Source organism: Mytilus galloprovincialis, chromosome 4 (genome assembly GCF_965363235.1).
Source record: "Mytilus galloprovincialis chromosome 4, xbMytGall1.hap1.1, whole genome shotgun sequence".
Taxonomy (NCBI): domain Eukaryota; kingdom Metazoa; phylum Mollusca; class Bivalvia; order Mytilida; family Mytilidae; genus Mytilus; species Mytilus galloprovincialis.
The window spans coordinates 48,730,497-48,757,765 of record NC_134841.1 but is presented as its reverse complement, the minus strand read 5'-3'; the positions used below and the strand labels follow the sequence as shown (position 1 = coordinate 48,757,765).

The window sequence follows — 27,269 nt, the reverse complement described above, 5'->3', positions numbered from 1 at the left end:
TGATATGATCTTTCTAATTTTAATTTCATATTAGAGTTTTTACCCAAATTTCACGGTCCACTGAACATAGAAAATGATAGTGCGAGTGGGGCATCCGTGTACTGGGGACACATTCTTGTTTTTAATGTTTTTTTGTTTTGATTTTATTCTTGTTTTAGAAACTGGAAGATTTATTAACAAACTGTGTCGATTAAAATATTTTAAGTAAAATAAGTTTCTTCTTTTATAGTTAAGTGAAGATTTGAAAAGATTAAAATCCTGGGGACCAGGGAGAACTCAGTGTGAAAAGGAAGAGACTTGATGCAGCTGATACATAACATTCCTGTTCATGTGTATAGACTAGTCCAAATCAAAAGACAGAACATTCCATTGTTTATTTATAGTGTGGATATAACCTGTATCAGGACTGTTGAAGTAGGGCACATTTTCTGTGTTTTATATCTGTGATGCAACATTTTTACAAATTGTGAAATGTTTTGTTATGATCAATTTTTGTGCAATATTTTATGAAAGAATACATGTCAATATTTATGTTGCTTTTCTTATTGCGCTGGTTGAAAACAATCATTGACCTATGATCTTGCTTTATACAATCAGTTAAGTGTTACGTAGTTTATGCATATCTGTAGGCAGGTAGAAAATAGTTAGTGTAGGCTGTCAAAAAATAATGTTCTTTTTCTTAGGTCAAGTCCTTTTCTGTTGGAAGGAACAACAGCAATCAGTTCTATTCAAATTCAACATTCCTACTTTTGGGAAATTTTAAATGTACAAAAATCAAAAGGATAGATTTGAAAACTGAAAAAAATATATGAAATGATAATATTAGCTAGTCCTTACTAGATGGCTGTTTTAAATATGTGTTTAGAATTATAAAGAATAAACCCACCAAAAATGCTTTTTTTTTCTTTCACTCTCATCGGATATATAATAAAAAAAAAGCCCCAAGATAAGAACATTATATTTTGATGGCTGTTGAATTGTCATTTTGAAGAATGACTTTACTGCCGTCCAATGTGATAAAAGTTTTTCCTTTCATTAAATTTGTTATCTATTATATATTTTTGTAAGCTACATTGGTGCATGTCAAGTATTAATTTCGAAGTTGCATGCTGACTAAATAAAATAGTACAGTGAGCAATTTTCTAAGAAATTTAAAACCTTGAGAATTTTAATGATGTTAAATATAAGCAGCTTTAGTGTGCAGATATTCAGTAGCCTTTTACATGAACAAAATTTCTGATAAAAAGTACTAATATGTAATGAAAATTTCAATGCAACTTGTGGTTAGTACTAGTTGTAAGATTTGTGTAAAACTTTCCGGAACTCGCAAAGGATATTTAGCTATAATCCAGTTTTGTAATTGTAAGCAAAGCCCTAATTTTCAGACTTATTTTTATTTTCTCAACTTAAGTTTCCAAAAGTGTGCAAAATTTATGAGAAGAGTATTAGAAAAAACCTTCCATTTTATATTGAGATATGTCTGCCTGACATAGCCTTTGTACTGGTTTATCAAAATATTTTTATTTTTACTTTTAATAACTATCAAATATATTATATATAAAACACATAATATTAGAGATTTTTTTTCAGAGATTTTAACATTTTATCTCAAATCATGATTCAAGATATTTATGATTTTTTGACAATATACTAACATTATTATGTATAAATGGTCTATCGTTATTTTGGTCTTTCATCTATAGTACAGCTTTCATATTTCATCACCTACGAATGTTGATAATAAATAGGATCGAAAAACTGTTGTTACTTTATTTCATTACATGTACTAACATGACAATCATTATAAAATCCAAGTGCTGTATTCCAAAACCAAGATGTTTCATTATCTGTGAATCATGCTAACAAAAAAGGTGATTCTATAAGGAGGTATATCCAGTTTACAACTACTATGCATTTTACTAAATCCATATGGATTTTCTTAATTTTTTTGAATTTTCTTGATTTTTTAAATGTTTTTTTAAATGTTTTTTTAGTTAAATTAATTTTGTTACAGTACTTTAAAGTGGGTCTCATTGGGGTCTAAGCGTGACACGGGATTGCTGATTTTTTGAAAGCATGACACATGAAAGTCAAATTATTGTGCCATGAAAAAGGGAAATGAAGTCTAGTGGGACACGTGAAATTACAAAAAAATGAGAATTACTTATGTATATAGTGTAGCGGGATACAGGAATCTGTCAAAACAGTAAGCAGGGTCCGGGATCAGAACCCCCCAATGAGACCCCCTTTAAAAACAAAATCAAGTCTTTTCTTCATGAGTCACTTGATTAAAAGATCAGTTTACTTACATTTTTAAACTGATCAAATTAGATATTTATTTTAATCTGTTAATATCTTTGCTTTTTTAAATGCATGTTCAAATAATAGAATTTTTTTCTCAATTGACATTTATTGAGGATGGATTATCATATTTATAGAATTTTATATGTTTTGTATATGTGTATGGTGTCTCTGTGCAAAATTTTGTGAATCACATACAAAAATGGATTTACATTGTTTTAAAAGTAAAAATTCTATTTTGGATCACTTGTAGTAGAGTTTGTTAGGCTTATAATGTTACTAAGACTGTCTATTTTGTTGCTCTTTGCTCTTTTCTCTTTTCTTTTAGTGATTGTAAAAGGTGGACTGAAATTAATATATATCTATATTTTTTAATGCAGATCAAATACAAGAGATATATAACAAGAAGATACTTTTTGTGAATTCATTTTGATAAAGCATAGAAATTTAATTTTAAAAGAAAAATTATGTGCAGTTGTTGAAAGTGGGAGATAATTTGTCAAGTAATTTTAATGAATTTTCTTTCTGTTGTCAAAGTTTCTTAAAATATTTAATATAGATTTTATTATAAATTGCTTTTTTTTCTGATAAATCTCAATATTTTCCACAAACACACTTAAATATATTACATTTCATCTTGAACCTGTGGTTATGATTGAAAAACCTATATACTTGATCTGCTGAATGAAAGATAATTAAAATAACAAAAGTTTTATTCTCAGGACATCATGACAATCAAAGACTTACTTGTGACAATTTGTTTTTATACGGCCGCCAAAAAATTTTTGTGGTCGTATATTGGTATGACGTTGGCGTCGTTGTCGTCCGAAGACATTTGGTTTTCGCACTATAACTTTAGTATAAGTTAATAGAAATCTATGAAATTTAAACACAAGGTTTATGACCCCAAAAGGAAGGTTGGGAATTAGGAATTAGGGGCCAAAAAAGGGCCCAATAAGCATTTTTCTTGGTTTTCGCACAATAACTTTAGTATAAGTAAATAGAAATATATGAAATTTTAACACAAGATTTATGACCACAAAAGGAAGGTTGGGATTGGTTTTGGGAGTTTTGGTTTAGGAATTGGGGGTCAAAAAAGGACCCAAATAAGCATTTTTCTTGGTTTTTGCTCTATAACTTTAGTATAAGTAAATAGAAATTTATGAAATTTATACACAAGGTTTATGACCACAAAAGGAAGGTTGGGATTGATTTTGGGAGTTTTGGTCCCAACAGTTAGGAATTAGGGGCCAAAAGGGTCCAAAATTAAACTTTGTTGGATTTCATAAAAAAATGAATTATTGGGGTTCTTTGATATGCCGAATCTAACCGTGTATTTAGATTCTTAAATTTTGGTCATGTTTTCAAATCGGTCTACATTAAGGTCCAAATGGTCCAAAATTAAATTTTGTTTGATTTTAACAAAAATTGAATTCTTGGGGTTCTTCGATATGCTGAATCTAACCTATTTAGATTTTTGATATTTCGGCCTGGTTATCAAATTGGTCCACATTAAGGTCGAAAGGGTCCAAAATTGAACTTTATTTGATTTCATCAAAAATTGAATTCTTGGGGTTCTTTGATATGCTGAATCTAACCATGTATTTAGATTTTGGATATTGGACCATAATAGGTAAATGTCCAATTTAAAATTTTTAAGTTTTAAGTTCTAAGACCACATTCATTATGTGTCAGAAACCTATATTGTGTCAACTATTTAATCACAATCCAATTTCAGAGCTGTATCAAGCTTGAATGTTGTGTCCATACTTGCCCCAAATGTTCAGGGTTCGACCTCTGCGGTTGTATAAAGCTGCACCCTGCAGAGCATCTTGTTATTTCATATTATAGATGATATGGATGATCTCTAACAAACATTTGGATAATCTCCTGAAATTTAAATAGTTGTGATGTCAGTTCTAGAATGCAGAAGTATTGTTCAGTTACACATTTGAAAGACCATCTTTTCAATATGTTGATTAAAAAACCAGTGTTAAGTCAGGACTTTTTATTTGCTGTAGTAGTTGTTGTTATTGTTTAATTCATTCCATTTTAAAATTTTAATTTTACATCATAATTTTTTTCTCAGAAAGAAATATAGGTGAGATATGAAGATAAGTTACTACAGATATAAACTGTTGTGGGGGTTTTAAAAAATCAAGAGCCCACTGCTATTTTAGGAATATCTTTATCTTAAAAAGGGATCGTTTTCTTGTAATTTGCTTTACAAACACAATATAGACTATTATTTTCATCTTAAAATTGCATGGAATTATTTCAAGTGAAATTTATGTAATATATTTAATAAGCTCTTGTTTTAAAGAAGCTCTTTCTGTTTTTAAATATAAACTTCTGTTTTCTGTAAAAGTATTGTACTATCCATTGATAAATGTTAAGTATTTGAAATTGTTAACAAGTCTGTTGTTAAGTTTGAAAAGTCAAATATTTGTTTATATGTACATGCATAGATTTTGTAAAATCTGTTCATTATTTGTATCAATGATTAAAAGATTTTTTTTGGAAGCCAAATAGATGTTCAAAAATCACTGTACAATCTTGTGTTTCTGTTGATCAATTATTTGTAGTTAGAAGTAGTGATTGTAAGCTATTGACTTGTACTTAATTTTCACATAACTCCTGTTAATCATTTGTTCATACCAGAAAAGATAAGTTGCACTAAGGACCCTTTTTGGCAGTAAAAAAGTAATTTTTCAAAATTTAAAGCTAATTTGTATATAAAGATTCTGAATAAATTTAGGCAAAGTTTAAATTGTAAGATTCTTTTGAAAGAGAACATGATTTAAAATAATCTTTGAAATTTTGCAAAAAATGTGAGGGGAGAATGTTTTCTTAAATCAATCTTGGATTTTAAAAATTAATATCAAAAGATTAAATAATTCTTTTGATAAAAGTAAATTTCCTTTATTTAGTGCGCCAAAAAAATCCCTAAAATTGGTACCCCCTGTAAATGACATTGCATGTACCATAGCTGAAATCCTGGCATGAATAAAATGTATGAACTGGATCATTTGGTGTGTATTATACAGGGAATTACATCTCTGTAATCAGTGCTATATTTTCATCTGTGATATTAAGCTTGCTATGCACTTCAGTTCTATGCTGAGGGTTGTAAGCTTCTGGTGTATGTTCATGCAGTTTTATGATTCTGTTATCATTGTAACCAAAAAGTACTTAATGAAACCTTCATATGACAGTCTTTGTAATTTAGCTAGAAAAAAATGTTCTAATGAAATATCAATGCATCATTGAGGCTGATATAAAAAGTATTCTCGTTTGCTGGCTATCCTAATGAATTTTTAAATATTTGTTTCAAACATTTTAATTTTGGATTTATTTGTAAAAAAAAGTTTTAAATCTAAATATATTATTCTTAAACTGATGTTTTAAAACAATTTATATAAACTTTTGCCAAAAATATTACAGGGATCTCTCTTTGTAAAGGCACTTTTTTCAAATGAAAAATGAGAGATCAACTGAGACAGCAATGGAACATGACAAAAACAATCTAAAAGTAAACCCATGGCCCTCTTAAAAGTTTCTTGAAACAAACTGTAGTTATGAATTGGGTGCCTGCAGAATATAAAATTACATTTAGAAAAATGATAATGCTGAATAAAATTGTATAAAAAAAAAACTAAGTGAGAATTTTTGTCATTCTAGTTTTAAAGTAAAACAGTCTCAGAAACTGATTGAAATATTTAATATGACTGACCTAGTATTCTGGTCATTTTGTATGTACATTTCTTGAATTTATTTATGTATTGTTTGTAACTTGTCTCATTTTAACCAGGAAACAAGTTTCAATTTGTATATTCTATCTATGCAAGTAGATACATGTATGTTCTTAATTTTGTTATTTCTGTAAAAAAACAAAAACAAAAAAGACCTGACACCATGTAAAATTTTCTGTTGCACATTCTTTTAAAGACTGTTAAAAGTATTTGTACTTTTTAACAGAAAGATGAACCATAATTTTTCATCTTAAAGTGTTTACTTTAGAAAGTTTAGAGACATATTTTTGTGTGCTATATAGATAATGGTGATTTCATTGAATTCCCATTGTGATAAATAACAATAATCTCATATTTGAAATAGTTTGTTTATTTTCACTCGAAAGACTTTCCTCAATTATTATCAAACCCTAATTTGAGACTTCTTACTAATAAACTGTGTCACATATCAAAACTTATTAGTTTGGATGAATTTAAACAGCTTCTTGCTTTAAAATAATTGCAAAATCTGCATCATTCGTGTCAAAGTGAGGATCTTCAGTTTTTACAAAAGTGTGCAATGCACATAACAGTATATAAAACTAACCTAAAAAGAACAGTGAATTTAGCAAGACATAAAGCCAGTCTAAGAAACGAAAAAACACAGAAAGAATTTTGATCTGCTGGTTCTATTTGGTCAAAAGAATATAAAATATAAGAATACTTGTGACCACCATGGATTTAATTTGTGCTGCACATTCGTTGATTCCATGTGCATTCTGTCACATATTGTTTAATTTTCTATATTCAAATACAGAGATTAGTTTTATTAAATTATTATTAAATGAGGACATCATTACAAATCAATTAATGATGTAGATATGTTTGTTTTTCATTCATTAGATTTAGAGTAATTTTAGTTTTATCAATAATTTCATAAAGATCATCACTTTACACTTTTTATTTAGAAAAGGAATGGGTGGTGGACAGGCATAAATGTTTTCGACAGTGTTATATATTTAACACTTTAGAAGTAGAAATAAAAATGGCAGTGTGAAAATCTTTGGATAAGTACAGGTATATATATATTTCATTCTTATGTGAAACAGTCGACATAATGTAATTTTTTTATATACAAACAAGACGTTCTAAAATCATTTTAAAAGTATTTTATTTATTAATGATTCTATTTGAATATCATTTTTTTATTATCATGCCTGAATTTTTCAAGGTTACTAACCATGTTTCTGTGAAAAACAGAATTATTTTTATTATTTGTTACATTGTATTTGATCACTAATCATATATCCAATTATTATGACCAAATTTTGACATGCATGCAATCTTTTGATCAAAATATTTAAATCATTGAAACAATTTTTAAAATGAATGATGCAATTAATTATTTAGTCATTGAAATGTTTTATTGATTATTTAAGGAATGACTGTAATATTTTTTCTGTCTATGAAGAAATAACATTAAAAATTTGGTGCACACTGAATAACGCAGGTAGCGGGTTATTTAACAGTGTGCACCACATTTTTTATGTTATTTCGAATAGACAGAAAAAATATTACAGTCATTTCTTATAATTTAATTCTAAATTCCATTTTAAACTGTAGAAAACCATGAAAAAACGTTGATGACGTCACGGTCACAAGACTAAATTATGTCTATGGGCTCATAACAAAATAACGTGAGCCAATCAGAAGACGCATTACATCCAAAATTAAATTATTGTAAATTATAGTAAAAATAATAACAAAAAGTACATTAATGATGCAAGATAATTTCTTTGAACAAATTCATTTTGAATTTCTATAAATTAGTTATGTTTTTAATATAAAAAGTATTTAAATGGTGTTACACTTTTCAAAACAGTACAAATTATAATATCATTTTCAGAACCTGGATTGGGAATTTGCTTTTTTATGTCATAAAACAAAAATATACCATTTGAAAAAAAAAATCTAATATCAATCAATTACCTTGGAGTGTTACCTAGAATTCAAGAGTTATAAGATTTGCAAATTTCATATTTTCATACTGTGAAATCATTTCTTTTTGTGGGTATCAATTTTCGCAGATTCAGGAAAACTTGCCTTTTCTTTGATATTTGAATTCTTGGTTTTGCTAATCTCTGCATACAAAGCCTTTAGAAAATTTGCAATTCATTGAACATTTGAATTTTTTGTTCAACTGTACCCATGAAAGACACGGAAAATTGGTATCCATAAATAATAATGAATTCACTGTAGTCTAAAAATATACTTTGATGTGAGAAACAAAAAACCATTTGATATGGGTATACATTTATTAACTAATCAGATATTTGATCACTATCTACATTTTTTATTGTTTGTTGTTATGATGTATTATATTATTGAAGATTATTTATTTTTCACAAAGCAATGAGTGGAAGCTTCACAGTAAATAAAAGTTTTTAAAATATTTGATACATTTATGTTTTTTTTTTTGCCAACATGTACATTGTCAATTATGGTCCTTTGATTGTGCCAACTTTGGAGATCTACTAATGGATTTAAAGAAGATAAACTATAAAGTAAAAGAGACTCTCTTTATTCTATTTACAATAAAAAGAACTTATGTTGTGATATTGCCAACCTATTGTTGTTTGAAGCTGTCGACATGTATATGCCACTCGACTTCCAATATAAGAGTACAAGGATGTGGTATGATTGGCAAAGGACAACTCTCCACCAGTATACAAATAATGTACAAGTTTAGCAACTGTACGGCTTTTAAAAATGACAAAAGTAAAACAATACACTATAATACAGATGAGAAAACTAACAGCCTGATTTATATTACGAAATAATATGCATCTCTATTTTCAAGTTTGAAATTGTAATCATACCAGATTGATGTTCAATTATTACCATTTGAGACCTACATTGAATAGTCAGGTCGTTGAACACCTGCTGTTGTAGTTCTAATGATTTAAATGCAACCAGTTTTCTTCTTCCATCCTGGTAAACAAGGAATTTTGAAATACCATCTTGTTTCTAGAATCTAAATCATCACATCCATAACACTAGACTTGCTACATGTCCCTTCAATTATGTGTTTTCTTTTTTTATTCAATTTTGCCCCTTTAATAATTTTACTGCTATAACTAGGAGATTACAATTATACTGACATCTGCCTTTCTCCAAGGGCAATCAGTAGGCTGGCACTTATCAGTAAGCATATAAATTAGTAAGAGAGATATAATAGAAAGGGAATTGTAGCAAGTCTACCATAACACAATCTATAAGAAACTCATTTCAGATGTTATCACTTTCTAGCAATATAGCATGATATTACCATGGTGCTAAAAGGCTCTGGGGAGAGCACTTGGCAATAGTATACATAATGTCATTCACTGTCATAAGTATGATATAAATCAACATAGCAACACTTTTTACAGCTGCAAAGCTGTTGAATACATTGTGTACATGAGCACATGGAAACTAGAGGCCCCTGAATTCCTCACTAGTATGTGGTTGGCCTAAATAGCATGAAAAATCTTTCATCAGAACCTAAGTAATTAACCAGTAATACATTAAGAATATTCTTCTGGACATGTCTACACGGCCTGTCTTTTTCCTTTCAATTATTAAGTGCAATTTTCCATTGCTTTTCAGCAGAAAATGTTACCTCTGCTGGCAACTTTTTCATGGTTTGAATTTTTGTTGCAGACCCTCTAAGGACATCCCTGTCAAATTGAAAGGACACTATTTCAGGCATTTCAGTATTTTCATTGTTGCTGAATCAACATGGATCATAATTTGTGTACATCTATTTTCTTTAGTTTAATTCAAGACTAACATGCTTGTGATTATGTTTAGTTATTCAGTCATATTTTTTCTCCTAATGGAATAAGATAGTGATAACACCACTGTCCCAGAGTTGAAGAGGTTTGTGTGCTTACAAACATGTTTAACCCCACCATATGCTATATGTGCATGTCACAAGTCAGTAGCCTATTGTTCAGTGGTCGTATGTTCTAAGTGTCATATTTGGTTTTAGCAATTTTTTTTGTAAATTTGGCCATTAGTTTTCTCAATTGAATTGTTTCATATTTTTGTAGTCTTGGCCTTTTATAGCCGACTATACAATATGGTTTTTCTCATTGTTGAATGCTGTATGGTTGCCTATAATTGCATACATCCACTTCATTTGAGTTTTGGTGGGCAGGTGTCTCATTGGCAATCATACCACATCTTAATTTTTTATAAAGGTATTTGCATGTGCTTAATAAGGTTATTATCTTAAGTACATCTTCATATTATATATCTATTTACTCAAAGTATTACAATCCTTTACTTGCATACTCAGTTTGTATGGGAAACTTTAAAAGTATGGACAATGGGAGACAACTCAGTTTCATCTCATATATTTTGAACTGAATATTTTTTTTTTGTACATTTGTTTTGTACAAAACCATCATTACAAGTGTGAAAAATAATCATCTTTCCAAAAGTATGAAGGCTATGTATGAGCCAGTCAATATATTGTTGTAAAATTTCTTTTCTACAACCCATACAGTAACATCATGGTTACATATCTACAGCCAAATTTAGAACAGAAAATCCCTCTAAACTAAAAGACTGAAGATCCTGTTGCAAAAATTAAAAGTCACATGTGATATATATATATTTTATTTCTCGTATTAAGTATTTCAGTCATTTTTTTTTTACACAAATTCTGTATCACATGATTTAAAAAACATGATAGATATATAAACAAGTTAAAACAATAAATAGCATTTTTTCTTCAATGCATCTATTTTAATCTAGATACAGATTGAAGATTGTATATACATAATAAAACAGAGAGCAATGATAGTATAAGTTAAGAGTAAACACTGTAAAATTATAACATTTCTTTATATAATGAATTTCCCGCCAATTATCAAGACTCCTTAAAATGTTGGAAATAGATTACCCTTTATAAACTGTATTGATAATAAAATACATATCACAGAACATAATGCATTGAAAATTGATATTGGAGAAAAACCAATAAATACTCAGTGCAATAAAAAATCATTCATTTACAGTATTTAAACTGCACAGGGTAACTCATTTAAAGTGTTTTTCAAACTTATTTTATAAAATTTATTTGACTGTTAAAAAAAAACAGTAATTACATGGCAGTTGACAATGCTTGCACCTTAGTCTTAACTTCCAATTGCTTCACCAATAGTTTCATAATTGTGTCATATAAATGTTCAATATCCCATGTTTAAATTTTCACATTTTGGGGTAGTTTTCCAGTTCATAAGGCTGTGTTTCATCCCAGTATTCTCCTATAGGTTTGCTGAAGGCATCATTTTTCCTGAATGGTGTGTCACCTGTTTTTTCTGAACTAACACCCTGAAAAAATATATTTAAGTTGCAATTTAATTTGTAACAGTTAAAAAACTGGAACATACTATTGTCATCGAAAATTTATTTCTGACATCTAACTATAATACTGTAAATTCAGAAATTATTGCGAGGTTTTTATTATTGCGAAAAATGTGACAGAGTTTTAAACGCAATAATTTAAAGTCGCATTTTGAAATGTTTTATATGAATTAAACAGGATTTTTCTCAAAATCGTAATAATTAAAATCGCATTTAAGTCTAAAATGACAAAATCGCAATAATAAATGCACACAATAATTTCTGAATTTACAGTCGTGAGAAGTTTTACAAATTAAACTCTGGTAAGAATAATGAACTCAGTTGTTGGGGTTTGGCTAGACAATCAGTCTTTTAAAGTTTCAAGTTATATCAGCTCTTCCACATTCACAAAATCATTTTGGCCTTGTGCAACACTGAAGAGAAATGCACATCTGGTGTAGTAAAAATAGTACTGTTGATTGTTATCAAAGGACTTCATATTGTTACCTATACAGTTTGTGTTTTCTCATTGTTGAAGGCTATATGGTAACGTTCACAGGCATTTGTCTCTGATATTCTTAACCTTCTATACCTTAATTAGACAAATCATGTTATTCTTATTTTGCTATATTTAGATTTGATCTGTACAATATATAATCTTACTTCTTAATACTGATTTGAATATTTTACTTCTGGGAATGAAATGCTACAAAATTTAGTTTTAAAGGTAAAATTAGTTGTAAATAATATTAGTAGAAAAAGGTGCTAAATATGTGCTGCCTTGTAGATTCACCAGATGTGAAAATAGGTATGACTGTTACTATGGGTGTGTTTGGATGTACACCTGAGGCGTCCTATGGTTACCCATAGGTACCTATGGTTTGATATTTTGTGTATAAAATATCAAACCATAGGTACCTATTGGTAACCATAGGCCGCCTCAGGCGTATATCCAAACACACCCTGTGACACCAGTTACTCTTATGATTTATTAAGATTTGCATGATTTTAGCACAATTTTGTCTCCTGGTCAAAAACATAGACTGAAGAAGAGCACATACATTGACAATATAACTATTTGTCAGCAAATGGGTTTCAAAAGATATTCCCTGTGTAAATCTTGTACCTCAATTATGATGTTGGTTGTTTTTTCTCCAGATAAGTGGGACAAAAATTCAAAATTCAATACAAAACTTTGTTTTGTGTCCTTTTTGTTATAAAAATTCAGATTTTAATAAATAAAAATGGAGTTTTCTGACAGCGCTAGACAATGATGACAACAGACCAAAAATAAATATATACATATGTACCTGTATATAATGACAAGAAAATATTTTGTCACATGAAAATAGACCTAAAATAATTATACCTACATGTACATTTTTCTTGTGTTCTGACCAATATGTGACAGGCTGATCTTTCTTGTAATTGTGATTCTGAAATGAAAGATAGTTTTTATATGTATTAATAAAATTAATGGTACCAATTTTGTTGCACCAGATGCGCATTTCGACAATACATGTCTCTTCAGTGATGCTCGTGGCCAAGATAACCAATGTTATATCCATCTGAGATTCAATGTAAATTCAGAAATTATTGCCATGTTTTCATTATTGCGAAAAATATGACAGGGGTATAATCGCAATAATTTAAACCTTGCATTTTGAAATTTTTCATATGAATTAAACAGGTTTTTTTCTCAACATCACAACAATTAAAATCTTGTTTTAGTTAAAAATGACAAAATCACAATAATTTCTCAATTTACAATAATGTACATTGTAATGATAAATGTTTAAAATTGTGTGGAAGTAATTAATCAAGAAATTTCTGACAATGGTTTCTTTAGAAAAGAATTCTTCCAATGGTGTAAAAAAAACAGCCCAGGGTTTCTGACAATATTATTGAGCTAGATACAAAAACATTTTTCAATCCCACTTTACAACATGAAACAAAATACAAGGAAACAAGCAGTATGAAATTATGAAATTTTGAATATTAACAGTATCTAAAAAATTGTATTTGCTTTATTTTGTGCATAAAATTTGTTATTTTTTTTAAGATGTCATGAGCGAGTAAGGACAATAAACCCTTAAGGTGAAATACACCAATATTTCAAAAATAATTTGGAGCTAGTCAAACATTTTCATAACCTATTTGTAAACGAAACAGAAACAATTCTTGTCGCATATTTTATAATTCAAATTTATTCTACTGACCTTTGTAGGCTGAGGTCGTACAGATTTAAAACCTTCAATATTGAAATCTTTATTTGTAACTGATCTAAAGTCTGTTGGTTCTGGTTGTGATGCTTCTAATTCTTCATTGAAAACTTCTCTCCTGTAAATGAAATGTATTTGTAACAATGCATTCTGATTTTTCCTCTGTAAAAAAAAATATTAAGACCTTGCAGAGTATCTTTTTGCAATCCATACTGTAAATAAGTTGCCTTTTTCATGAAATAATGATCTCTTTTTTTACTCCATGCCTTACTGAATAATGTTGAAAATTAAGGTTGTATGGATGGATATCACATCTTACAGCACAAAATTGCTTCTACATGGAAATCCAGAATATTATACTGATAGATTTTTCTATGCGTCATATAGCACGACAGATAAGGTAGAGGCTCTTAAGAGTCTGTGTTGCTCACCTTGGTCTATGTGAAAACTTTGGTACAAAATCATCACCAAAGGGCGACAACTTTAAGAAGAAATTGACTGAAGATTTCGACTCTACATAGCTATTTGTAAATTTTGCTGATCATTTGAGCATTGTTAAGCCCCTCTGTATCTACAAATGTATTATAGTTTTCAAGATAATAGGCAAAATTATTAACAAAAAAATAGTAAAACGTCATTGAAGGGCAATAACTCCTATAACAGACAACAATGAAGGTGATGAGTCAGCTTGCTTGGCCATGTCAGCCATCTTGGTTAACAGACAGAGTCAATAGTGAGACATATCTATAAACTAAATAAATTTTGCCCTATAGCCCTATAGTTTCAGAGAAGATTTTTGTAACTTGGCCATATCAACCATCTTGGACAAGTTGGTTGGCAGGCAGGGTCAACACCACAGAGGACAGACATAAAAAGATAAGAATTATGAAATGCTGACTTAGCTGAACAATTTTTCTTCTCCAAATATTAATAAATGAAAAAAAAAAAATAAAAATTATAACTTCTACCAAAAGATAAAACATACCCAACTTTTTCAAAAAACATTTCTCTCATCATTTGTTCTTTTTTACCTACAAAAATATTATTTCATAAATTATATAAACAATTTTACATTAAGAAATAAATTCAAAATAATTTCTTGAAAAAATTCAAGTCGATGTATATGTAGTAATTATTCATACATGTATAAAGCACTTAAAAAAAATGACCATGCATTGTACATGTTGGAGTTATAAGTAACAATTAATAACATGTTTCTTATAAAAGAGTTTAATTTCAAATAAATATAAACACAGCAGTTGAAATCTAAATAAATATGACAGTTCTAAATACTTGTAACAGTAGAAATCTAAATAAATATGACAGTTCTAAATACTTGTTACAGTAGACATCTTAATAAATATGAGTTCTAAATACTTGTTACAGTAGAAATTTTTAAAAGTATCTTACCATTTATTTGACAATAAAAAAAACCCCGTCTAAACACCATTTTTATATATATTTATTTGACATACAAAAACATTGTTGTTTTATTTCATAAATTATGTAAATGATATCTTACCCATCAATCGAACTCCACAAGGTTCTGGTTTTTTATATGATTCTCTGACTGTTGTGAGTTTTGATGCAGGTGCTTCTAACTCTGTTGTTAGTATTCCTATATGACCATCTTTAAATCTTTCAGCACTACTTGTGACCTTAACATCTTCTTCTACACAATCATAAGGATTAACTGACCTCTAAAATAAAGAAATTGTGAAAAATAATTCAATATTATTTGGAATAAATAGTTATGTATTAAAATAGAATTAATCAAATCACTGTTATATTTATATTTTATTTTTTCTATGCACCAAATTGCAATGTAACATGTTATTACTGAAAATTTATTTCTTTTAAATTGTAAATAAGTCACGCATGTAATGGCTCATACATGTAATAGTCAAAGTTGTGACTGAGTGGGGAAATATGATAGATAGATAAAATATTAATATTTTTTTTTTTATGTTATTCCAAAATTATCCAAACATTATTTACATGTACATGGTACATGTATAAAATTTCTATAAACCAAAATATACCTTTTTATGGCCAACTTTTCTGTACATATTTATAATGATAAACCCTTGAAAATTAATGTTACTATAAACATACATGTAGGAACAAGTAATTGGAATCAGGAAATATATAGAATATTATATATACACTACCAGCTACAATTAGCTTGGTATAAACAACACTTGTATGTGACATTTGACATGAATCACAGTTTGATACATATAAAGTGTGCAAAACTCTTTTGACATACATTTTTAAAAGTAAATAAGTAAAAATTGACATTTATTTGGGGCCCTCTTTAATGAAAATCTTGATCTTGGAAGGACCATGTGTTACAATTTCCATAAAAACATGTTTTTCTATCACAAGACTGGCTAGAATTGATTTAAATAAAGCAATAGCTGACGAGAAGTGGACCCCTCAAGAAAAATAGATCTTTGAATTATTGACAATATTGCATCCGTTTACAAACCTCCTCGACCCAGTTCTCAAGCAAGCATTTTCCATCCGCATTATTGAACCTTATTTCATTTCTGCCTTGGTTCAAGATACTCATTGTGGTGTGTAATTAGTGGAAATACTGGTGTTAAAAAGTGCAACAATTTGACCGGATGTAATGGTTTCTAAGGTAAAATGTCAACAATGTTTAAAAAAGAACGATAGCAAGGGAAGTAACTCTAGAAATAATAATGAAGAGGCCCCTATGGCACCTGCTGAAATACCAAACACTTTTCTATAACAAACCAAAATGAACACCCCCTAAAAAAATATACAAATGAGGAAAAACTATAAACAAATTAAACTGAAATTATAAAAAAATAATTTACAAAAACACAATATTTTTTTTAGAAAATACACAATTATTTTTTATCAACATTTTGTTATCACTTTCCTTTTGAAAGAAAAAGATTAGCATCTTATTGGAACCAACTGTACTCGTCTTCCTGCAATCTTTTCTCTTGTTTTTAGTGAGCAAAAATTTAACTTCAGGGGGAGGTGTATGTTTTTTGTCTTTTTTTTCTGCACAAAGTGAAAATATTTTCTTTATTCTACAATTACCAATGCCCAAAGACTACCAAACTCTATACACTTAACCTCATAACGCTAATAAAACCAATCTAAAGTCAAATTAAATACCCACACAACAGTGCCACATGCCGATTTTAACTGCACATTAACGATGCATAATATCATGTCGACAAAATATAGTCAGTAAGCTGTGAAAAATGTCTATCAAGTCAGCCCTTTTATAAATTTAACACTATAAGCATGATAGGTATGGGGAAAATCTGGATTCCTAATTTTTTTTTTGATATTTGCAAGTTGACCACATTTTTTTTTAATTCAAAATTCGGGATCAGGATATTTATTTAGGAAAAAAACATACTGGCTACTTATAATTTTATTCAAATTATGGTTTATATTGCCATAACCCCCTCTCCCTTTTTTAACTTCAAAGGGGGTATGTTTTCTTTTTTAATCCAGAATTATTTTTTCTTGCAAAACGCCAACATTTAGTTTTTTATACTATCAATCAAATTATTTCTTTCAAAATTTATCACTATAAGGTATGTGGGAGATCTGCATTCAGAATAATTGTGTTTGTCATCTGCTTTATTTTTGTCATTTTTTTCCCTATCAAATTGGTGATCAGAATAAATTAAAAAAAAAAAAACACCACAAAAACATTGTTTTGCTTCCAGGCATGATGTCAAATCAAATTTTTTCACTCACCATTTTTGAAAGTGTTTTATTTGTCCTATATCCATGTAGTTGAAGGGGACTTTAAATTTGCACTCTGTCTGTCTGTCTGTCTGTCCATGAGTCAGTTTGGCAAATCAGTTTTCCACACTTTTATAGTTGAAGATAAAGTTTAAATTTTGTTCCAGTCTGATGATTTTGTGCAGAGTTATAGTCCTTTTACTTAAAAAATTCCCTCAAATAATCAGTTTCCTGCATTTTTTTTTTTGCTGTTCTTGAAGATATTGATTTGATAATTTGTGTATAGTTTATTATGACAAGTTATAGTTCAAGTGTTGGTCTGATTTAGTGCAGAGTTATGGTACTTGGATCTTTTTTTGTCATGATTGAAGATATTGACTTGATATTTGTTTTATAGTTTACACCATGAAAATTTATAGATGATGTTAGAATTTTGTTCCAAAACAATGAACTTTTAACTGGTAGAGGACTATGTATTGCCATTCAATACTCAATTGTTTTTTATTTGATTGCAAAATAAATGATACTGTTTTCTGAAGGAAGAACAAAATGCCAGTTTGTCAGCTTAGAATAATGATGTAGAATTGCTGTGATCTCCTGAAATCAGGTACATGTATACATATTTTCATTCGGGTATAATAAATTTGTTCTCTGTTCAATTGCATATAATATTTTGTACAGGATGTCACTTGTAAAATTAGAGATGTGGTATGATTGCCAATGACACAACTATCCACCTGAGTTAAATGAAGTAGATTGTTGTAAGCAATTATAGGCAACTATATGACCTTCAACAATGAGAAAAACCCTACTGTTTTAAAGTGGGGCATAAAACAAAACTTATACACATACCTGATTTCAGTAGATCATCTTTAGCTTCTGATGGATGCAGCCTTATTGGTTGACATTCAACTGGCATTTTGTTTTTCCTACAGAAAACAATCAATATTTTGCTATCCAACCATATGCATCACATTAGCAGACAATTGTTCAAATAAATCTCCTTCTGGTTCACTTTTTTTAACATCATCCCATTGTGTTCTTTTGTTATCTATGTCTGTAAAAGTTCCATCTGATGACCTTTATTTATACATCAATCAACAAAGTTGCGGAGGGTATAATGTATTTGACTGTCAGTCCTGTTCTTGTCATCGCAACTCTTCTGAAACCGCACAACAGAATTTCATAAAACTTTGTAGATATAAGGACATTCTATGTAGATGTGCTCATATCGAAAGAAAAAAGTTTCAATTTTTTACTAGGAGTTATGCCCCTTTAACTTAGAATTTTGCCAAAATATACTACCACATCAGTTTGTCATGCAACTTCTCTGACACCACACAACAGAATTTTAACCATGCCCCTTTAACTTAGAATTTTGCGGAAATATATACTACCGCATCAGTTTGTCATAGAAACTCCTCTGAAACCACACAACAGAATTTCATGAAACTTTGTAGATATTTATAATACTATGTAGATGTGAAGGAGTTATGCCCCTTTGAACTAAAACTTTGACCTAAATATACTACTGCAACAGTTTGTAATCACAACTCATAATATGTAAATGTGCATATCCACAATATATAATTTTTATCAGTTGACTTTAGTAATGAGTCTTTGAACTTAGGAATCTGATTAGATTTTGTAAAATTAATTATTGCATTGGTAGTTGATTTAAAATCAATTCTAGACAAAGGAAGATAACTCAATTTTTTTTAAAGATGATGTTAACAATGACATTATTCTATTTTTAGAACAGATATTAGATTCCTACACCTTCCAAAAGTTGTGCAATTTTCTTGACAAGTGTAACATCATTTTGTGTCTTGAATATCTGAGCATATATTACATCCATGTTTATGGATAGGATGTACAGAATGTTATAATCAATGCACTATATTATGTGAATCAAAAAAGGTAATGATAAGCCTTGGAACATTTAGATAACAAGTCTGTCCCATAAGGTTTTGATTGCAATTCATGCAATCTTTACCTAAAAATGAAATATGCTTTTGTTTTTGTTGAATTTCATTTGAAATTATTTTTTTCAACCACAGCACAATCATTGATAAATGAAAGATGAAGGTTTGGAATGACATGTAAAACTCTTTGGTACTATTAAGATACAAACAGATTTTTTAAAAAGTTTATTATGTAATAAGATTATCTGAAAACTACTATACACAACAAAAAATAATACATTGTACATAATGCTGATAATTAAATATTTAACATTTGATATAAATGATTGTTTGTAAATAAAGCATGAAGGAAGCTTATTAGTTATGATTCATAGCAACAATTTTCTACAAACATTTCTTAAACAAAAATAATAATGAGCAACACATCAAAATATGAATAAAGTTCTGATATAAGATCTTGAGGTAGAATTTAGTTAAATCGAAAGAAATACAGTAGTTTGGGGAAAAATTCTATAATTGGATTTCAGTTGTTTGAAATAAATAGGGACATAACTCAAGAACATTAATAAGAGCTGAATCTGGGCAATAAAAACGCTAGTTTGGGGAAAATTCTATAATGCATTTCTGTTTGAAATAAATGGGGAATGTGTCCATGGGACATAACTCAAGAATGTTAAAAGATAAGTCTGGGGCATAAAAATACCTAAAAATTTAATAAAAGTATTAACTCAAATAGAATTAAAACTTTTTTTTAAAAAGAGCTATAAACATCCTTTATCAGAAAAAAATTGATTCACAATATACATGGACCATGATTTTGTCCTGCTATAGGTAATCACAGTACATACTAAAACAGTTCTGGAAAATTTCATCTACCTTTACTTACTATCATTACTCTTGTTACACCATTGTTAGTGAATCTCCCTAACATGACTCTCAATCTTTTAAACTGATGAAATTCATTTTAAAATTCTCCTTGTTTTTTTCTCTTCGAAATATCAATCTAGCATTGGTACTGCCTTAATTTCATTAGGTTCTGAGGTAAACCAAAACACATGTTAGGGTGGATCCAGGATTTTTCAAAAGGCATATTTCCATAAAATGGAAGAAAAGAATTTTTCCTACCAAAACTGGGGGAGGGAGATACGAATTCTACGCCCTCCTGAATCTGCCACTGTACAAAATTTTTACAGTTATCTCAGACATGTTTAAACAGAAATGAAAAAAAATATGTTTGCAACACAAAAACTATGTAAAAAAATGTTTACAAAAGGGAGAAATAAATTAAAGTTTTACAAACACTTAAAAGTAATATGCCCAATTATCTAATCACAACTAAATATAACAAGTATGTTTTAAATTTGTAACACTGTATAACCAATAAATGCTAGTAAAAACATGCAGTATTCATGATAATAAGATATGGTTAGATCGACAATTGAAACAACTTTAAATCCACCCAAGAACAGAGGATGAGGATGTGAGCAACTCTAGATTATGAGCTATAGATGTTAATTTGTATAGCAATATGTTGCATAACAATTAAGTGGCACATTTTTCTTTAACAATAACCTTTAAAAACTAGAGGCTCTTAAGAGCCTGTGTCGCTTACCTTGGTCTATGTGCATATTAAACAAAGGACACAGATGGATTCATGACAAAATTGTGTTTTGGTGATGGTGATGTGTTTGAAGTTCTTACTTTACTGATCGTTCTTGCTACTTACATTATCTCCATCTATTATGAACTTTGCTCATTAGTAACAGAAGAAATTATTTTGTAAAAAATTTGCAAAAATTTACCAAATCAATGAAAATTGTTAAAAATTGACTATTATTGGCAATAACTCCTTAAGGGGTCAACTGACCATTTTAGTCATGTTGACTTATTTGTAGATCTTACTTTGTTGAACATTATTGCTGTAAACAGTTTATCTCTATCTATAATAGTATTCAAGATAATAACCAAAGACAACAAAATTGCTTTAAAATTACCAATTCAGGGGCAGCAACCCAACAACCAGTTGTCCAATTCATCTGAAAATTTCAGAGCAGATAGATCTTCACTTGATAAACAATTTTACCCTGTCAGATTTGCTCAGAGTTATAAGCCAAAATCTACATTTTACCCCTATGTTCTATTTTTATTCATGGTGGCCATCTTGATTGGTTTGCCGGGTCACTTGACACATTTTTTAAACTAGATACCCCAATAATGATTGTGGCCAAGTTTGGTTAAATTTGGCCCAATAGTTTCAGAGGAGAAGATTTTTGTAAAAGTTAACGATGACGGACAATGGATGAAGATCTCCAAGTGATGAGAAAAGCTCACTTGGCCCTTTGGGCCGGGTGAGCTAAAAATTGTGATTGAGATATTACATTTAAGAACAATAGATTCTATCCCAAATTTCATTTTTTCTTTTCTGTTTTGGTTTAACCAGTCAAAAGAAAGTTTTAAGAATTTTGATTCTTTCTATTACATACATGTACATATATGATAAGTTTGTTTTTTTTATAATTGCATTGTTCACCTCTTTATTTACATATATGAATAAAGGATCAGTTTTATCAAGTTCATGATTCCATCCTTTTTTGTCTCATTCCCCAGGCCAAATCTTAAATACTGTTTTGCCTTGACCTATAATTCCCCAAAGCAGTAGCTGGTTCTCTTTAAAAAAAATAGATACCAGTGACAACTGCAAGCAAAATCTCACGACTTAAAATTGCATACAATATTACATTCTACATTAAATTGACAAATAAAAAGTTACTTTGCAAAACTGCTGACCAATTACTCTAATAACTATGCAATTAAAGATTTCTTTTTGAATCTTTTCTAAAATTTTGAAGAAAAAAAATTGGTCCCCCTCAAACCTTTTTGAATCCCTCCTTCCAAACTATATTACAGCCTTCTCTGTGTGGTATAGAACCATGTAGTACAATTTTAGAGAGATCCATATTCCATACACTTAAACACATTTTCCCCCTTTCTGGCCCCTAATTTCTAAACTGTTGGTTCTACAACCCAAACCTTCCTTTTGATGTATTGAATCTTCTGATAAAATTTCATAGAGATCCATTAACTTAAACTTAGTAATTGTTCCAGTAACCAAATGTGTCATCAGATGACGACTACGCTGCCAAGGCAGATACTGCCAACGACATCATAGCATTATGTGAACGCAAAATTTGTTTTCAGTCATATCAAAATCTGATTGTGTTTATATTTTTGAAACAAAAATGTTAGGTATGCCTGTCCAAAAGATTGAAATTTCTTAGAAATCAAAATTTTGAGTAAATGTCTAAATTTCAACCCTATTAATATTTCTCAAAGTAGCACAGTAAGATATATTTTTTTTATAATACATTGTATATTTAAATTGGCTAGGTGAACAATAGCTTATACACAAACTTTTTATAAAAAAAAAATCACTGTGGGATTTAAACTGTATTGTATGCCCTTAATATCTAAATATTGCATTCTATTAACTTCATAAAACCACTCACTAACTTCTCATTTTTCAAAATAAAAGCAGATCAAAGACCGTGATAAATTGGTCAAGATATGTACTGATTACCAGATATAACACAAAATAGTCCATTCATTATACTGTAATAAAGACAATTAATTGCAATATGATCATAATGGTCAATTACAACTCAATTAAAAATTTCCCAATGGTCAATAAACATCTCATTTTAAAACACAAAAACAGACCACAAAAAACATTTTACCATAATTTTTAACATTCAATATTTCATTCATAATCTCTCATTTTAAATTTATTTTCCATATATTTGTAAAATTTAATGCACTTTAAAAGACTATATTGTCATATGATCATTAGTTAAAACTTGGTAAACAAAATACAATTATAAATAATTACCCTTAATTTTCTTCTAAGAGCTGTAAACAAAAGAGACCTTACTCTATTTTCTATAAAAATTTCTACTGATTGATAAATATTTACATTCTTTTATATTTTCATTGACAGCTGCAGAATAAAACAAATTGATTCAATTTATTTATATTAATTGAACCAATGACGTAGGCACAAATAAACTTGATATTATCATATAAGAGTTTCCAGAATGCATCCCAACGTTTAGTCTTCAAAATGTTTGTTGATGTCCTTCTTGTGTGCTTAATATTTAGGATTTTAAATGTAACAGATTGCCAAGACATAGATAATTACGAGAAACTATACGATGACCTATTCAACAGTCAATATAATCCAGATCTTAAACCAGTTTCAAACGGTACCATGATGATTACTTTATCTTTTTTCAATCTTGGATTAAACCACTTTGATGAAGTGGATGGAATCTTATCTTTATCAGGGGGCTTGGAGGTTTCATGGTTTGATAATTCTTTGAAATGGAACCCAGAGGACTACAATGGCATATCAGAAATGTTGGTATCTAAATCTGTTATATGGTTTCCACATATAACACTAATGACAGATGCACAGCAACTTCAACCATTCGGGGCCAATAGTTTATTCAAAATATTGATTCGTCATGATGGATTTATATATTGGACACCTGCAGACATAATTAATTCTAAGTGTGCAGCTAACATTAGAAAGTTTCCATATGATGAACAAGAATGCTCAATTCTATTTATGGCATGGGATATTACGTGGAAAACTCATCTTCAAGCAGCATCAATTCCATACAATGACTATTACGAAAACAAGCACTCAGACTGGAATACGATAAGTGTTATTTCGAGGCAGAGTAAAATTTATGGTAATACTTCTCATGAATTTGTTTTTAAAATAAAGCGGGAACCACTTTACTATAACATATTGGTATTTTTACCTGTGGCTCTTCTTTCACTTCTAAATCCGCTAGTGTTTTTACTTCCACATGAATGTGGTGAAAGACTTGGATATGGAATAACAATTCTCTTATCTTTTGTTATCTTCTTGACCCTAGCCTCTGACAAGATCCCTGCCACATCAAATCCTATATCATTTTTGATAATATTTATCATTATGGTTTTCGTAGCAAGTGCTGTTATCACATTATTGAATATTATTAATGCATATTTATTTTATAAAAGCAACTATGAATTAAAAGGAATTTTTAAGCACATGTATGTAATATTTAAGAAACAGAGAAAAAATCAAGTATTTCCTGTTGAAAAATATACAGTCACCTATAAAGACATAGCAATATGTTTAGACAGAGTTTGTTTTGTACTATCCTATATTGCAATGTTGTCTTTTATCACAGTGTACTTTATTGTATTACAGTACTAAGATTTATAATAGTAAAAAATTGTGCATATAATTTCGTAAAACTTGTATATTAAATACATTGTATATTTTAAAGTGTGTAAACCTTAGTAGTTATTTTTAAATAGGAGAGCTATAGGTCCAATTTTAACATTGACTACTTTGTATTTGTGTTATTTTTATTAAAACAAGTCAATGTTTTAAACAAATGACTTCCTTTAGGGAGCTACCATTTGATTTTTATGATGAAAAATTTTGTCCTGCATTTTTTTAACTGTAATCTCTGTCCTGCCTTTTTATTTTTCACTCTGTTCGGTCCTGCCTTTTTTTTTTTAGTTATCCTGACTTTTTTTTACCTAAATTGTCGTCCTGACTTTTTTTTTTGCAAGTGTCTCATCCTGCCTTTTTATTTTACTCAAAACTCCTGTCCTGCCTATTTTTTTCAAATTTCATCCTAGCCCCCCATAAAAATCAAATGGTAGCATCCTTTATGTCTACTGTATACTGTAAATTCATAAATTATTTTAAGGTGTTTATTATTGTGAATATTGAATGAGACTTGATAAGTATCGCAATAACAATAAACAGCTGCGCCATGAGCGCATGATACGCCCGACGTCTTGTGTGGAAGTTTTATGCAATAATCATAAATAGTTTTTGAGAAAGTTTTAAGCAACTACCATTTATTGCTTTTGAGACACGGCGGGACATGTGAAACCCCCCCCACCCTGTTTTTTTTTTTACAAATATCACTAAAATAAAATTTTGAATCAAACCAAAAAGTATACAGATCTTTAGATTAATATGACAAAGAAGTGTGTACAGTTTCAAGCAATAATCATAAACTGTTTTTGAGATACGGCGCGACATGTAAAAAAAACCCTCCTCTTTTTTACAAAATACTCAATAACTCAAAAATGAAATTTTGAGTCATCACCAAAAAGTATACAGATCTTTAGATTAATATAAAAAAGAAGTGTGTAAAGTTTTAAGCAATAATCATAAATCGTTTTTGAGATACGGCACGACATGTAAAAACCCCCTCCCCCTATTTTACAAAATACTCAATAACTCAAAAATGAAATTTTGAATCATCACCAAAAAGTATACAGATATTAAGATTAATATAACTAAGAAGTGTGTAAAGTTTTAAGCAATAATCAAGAATCGTTTTTGAGATACGGTGCGACATGTGAAAAAAAAACACACCCCTGTTTTAGTTACAAAGTGCCGTAACTCAAAAAGTTTAAATCTTATTTTCACCAAAAAGTATACAGATCATTTGACCATCATAAAAAACAACTATATTAAGTTTCAAGAAATTTAGATAAGTCGTTCTCAAGTTATGGTGCGACATGTTTACGCTGACTGGACGGACAGACGGACGGACACCGGACATTTGTATACCATAATACGTCCCGTCAAAATTTTGACGGGCGTATAAAAACTAGCATTTTCAAATCATTTTATTCAGCTTTTCTTTTAGTCATAATAATTATTCTCACATTTTGGTCTGTTATGTCGAAAAAGCAATTATAAATGCATGCAATAATTTTCGAATTTACAATATACCTTTGAATTTGGCAAATTATTCTGCCATAAGTATTTACAGAACTGATTATACTACTTTTATGTAAAACTAATTAGTTGATCTTATGTTTTAATTTACACTTGATATATGCATCAGCAGTTTTTTTCAAGTGTTAATCAAGTTTAAAATAAGTCAATGAAGTGTACTTTAGTGTTCTTATTCTTAAATTATCAGATCATTTAAACAAAAAATCATTTTTTTACAAAAATTAGATAAAGCCATAAATGTCCTTCTTTTTCCATATTTCTAAATGGAAATGGTCAACAGTCACTTATTTATATACAAGAAAATATTTTGCTGATATTTTAGCTACATATATAACTTTTATACACAGTATATATAAGTAAAAGAAACATGCAAATAAAAAGTAAAAACAGGATTTTAATTTCATCATCAGTATACCATACCAAAAAAAGACCCATTGGTGGACTTCGGCTGTTGTCTGCTCTATGGTCGGGTTGTTGTCGCTTTGACACATTCCCCATTTCCTTTCTCAATTTTATTACAATGGAAGACAATATTTTTTGAGTAAAAAACAGCACATGCAAATATATATAACGAAAAATTGTAATTCTCAAAAATGTTGTGGCGCACTAAAACCCAAAAGGGATTTTCAAAAGTTGACAGCTGTGAAAATTTAACAAATGCATAGATATCATAAAGTACTGTCACAGAATCTATAAATAATTCATGAAAAACCATCAGAGGTTGAAATTTTAGAAACAATAAAAAAATATATTACACAGTGTACAATTTTACAAAAATAAACATTCATGAATATATTACTATTAATCAGATACAGTCATAGACTTTGAATTTGTCACTGTGTAAAACAAGAACAAAGTTTATATTGAAAAACATAACTTGTTGGCACGTTACCCTTTAACATCATTTACATGTTGATTCTACAAATTAAGTAAAATGTATATGTCTATTTTCTTTAACATTGAGGTGGTCATGCAAGAAAGATGGACACACTGAAAATTATCATAATATAAACCACTGTAAATTTATAAACTATGTGCCTGTCCCAAGCCAGGAGACTGTAGTTCAGTTGTTGCTGTTGGTTCATGTCTGTCATATTTGTTTTTCATAAATTGTTTTGTCATAAATTAGACCATA

General features: G+C 29.2%; 2 protein-coding genes across 14 annotated transcripts in view; one reads left to right on the top strand and one right to left on the bottom strand.

Annotated features, from left to right (window-relative positions):
* The window catches only part of LOC143072323 (uncharacterized), a 78,060-nt gene extending 69,576 nt beyond the window's left edge, over window positions 1-8,484 (top strand). For all 12 annotated transcript variants that reach the window (XM_076247209.1, XM_076247208.1, XM_076247210.1 and 9 more), the window contains one exon: window positions 230-8,484. In XM_076247209.1, the coding sequence (XP_076103324.1) occupies window positions 230-301 (72 nt within the window). In that variant the 3' untranslated portion in view covers window positions 302-8,484. The remainder of the gene's footprint in view (window positions 1-229) is intronic.
* A 2,197-nt stretch (window positions 8,485-10,681) lies between these two features.
* On the bottom strand, window positions 10,682-16,309 carry LOC143072322 (sperm-associated antigen 8-like). Of its 2 annotated transcripts, none has more exons than XM_076247203.1 (6): window positions 16,140-16,309; window positions 15,171-15,348; window positions 14,634-14,679; window positions 13,646-13,766; window positions 12,800-12,862; window positions 10,682-11,414 (listed from the first exon to the last, which is right to left on the bottom strand). In XM_076247203.1, exons 1-6 carry the CDS (start codon window positions 16,221-16,223, stop codon window positions 11,292-11,294), a joined length of 615 nt encoding a protein of 204 aa, XP_076103318.1. In that variant the 5' UTR covers window positions 16,224-16,309; the 3' UTR covers window positions 10,682-11,291. The 2 variants fall into 2 exon arrangements, with proteins under 2 accessions (XP_076103318.1, XP_076103319.1); XM_076247204.1 differs by lacking the exon at window positions 16,140-16,309 and adding an exon at window positions 15,691-15,732.
* Between the last annotated feature and the right edge of the window lie 10,960 nt (window positions 16,310-27,269).

Coding starts and splice junctions, on each gene's coding strand:
- LOC143072322 (XM_076247203.1), bottom strand. CDS start 16,223: ATGAGTATCTTGAACCAAGGCAGAAATGAAATAAGGTTCAATAATGCG. Junction 12,863..13,645: donor TACGACCTCAGCCTACAAAG/GTCAGTAGAATA, acceptor CTTTCATTTCAG/AATCACAATTACAAGAAAGA. Junction 11,415..12,799: donor AACACAAGAAAAATGTACAT/GTAGGTATAATT, acceptor ATATTTTTTCAG/GGTGTTAGTTCAGAAAAAAC.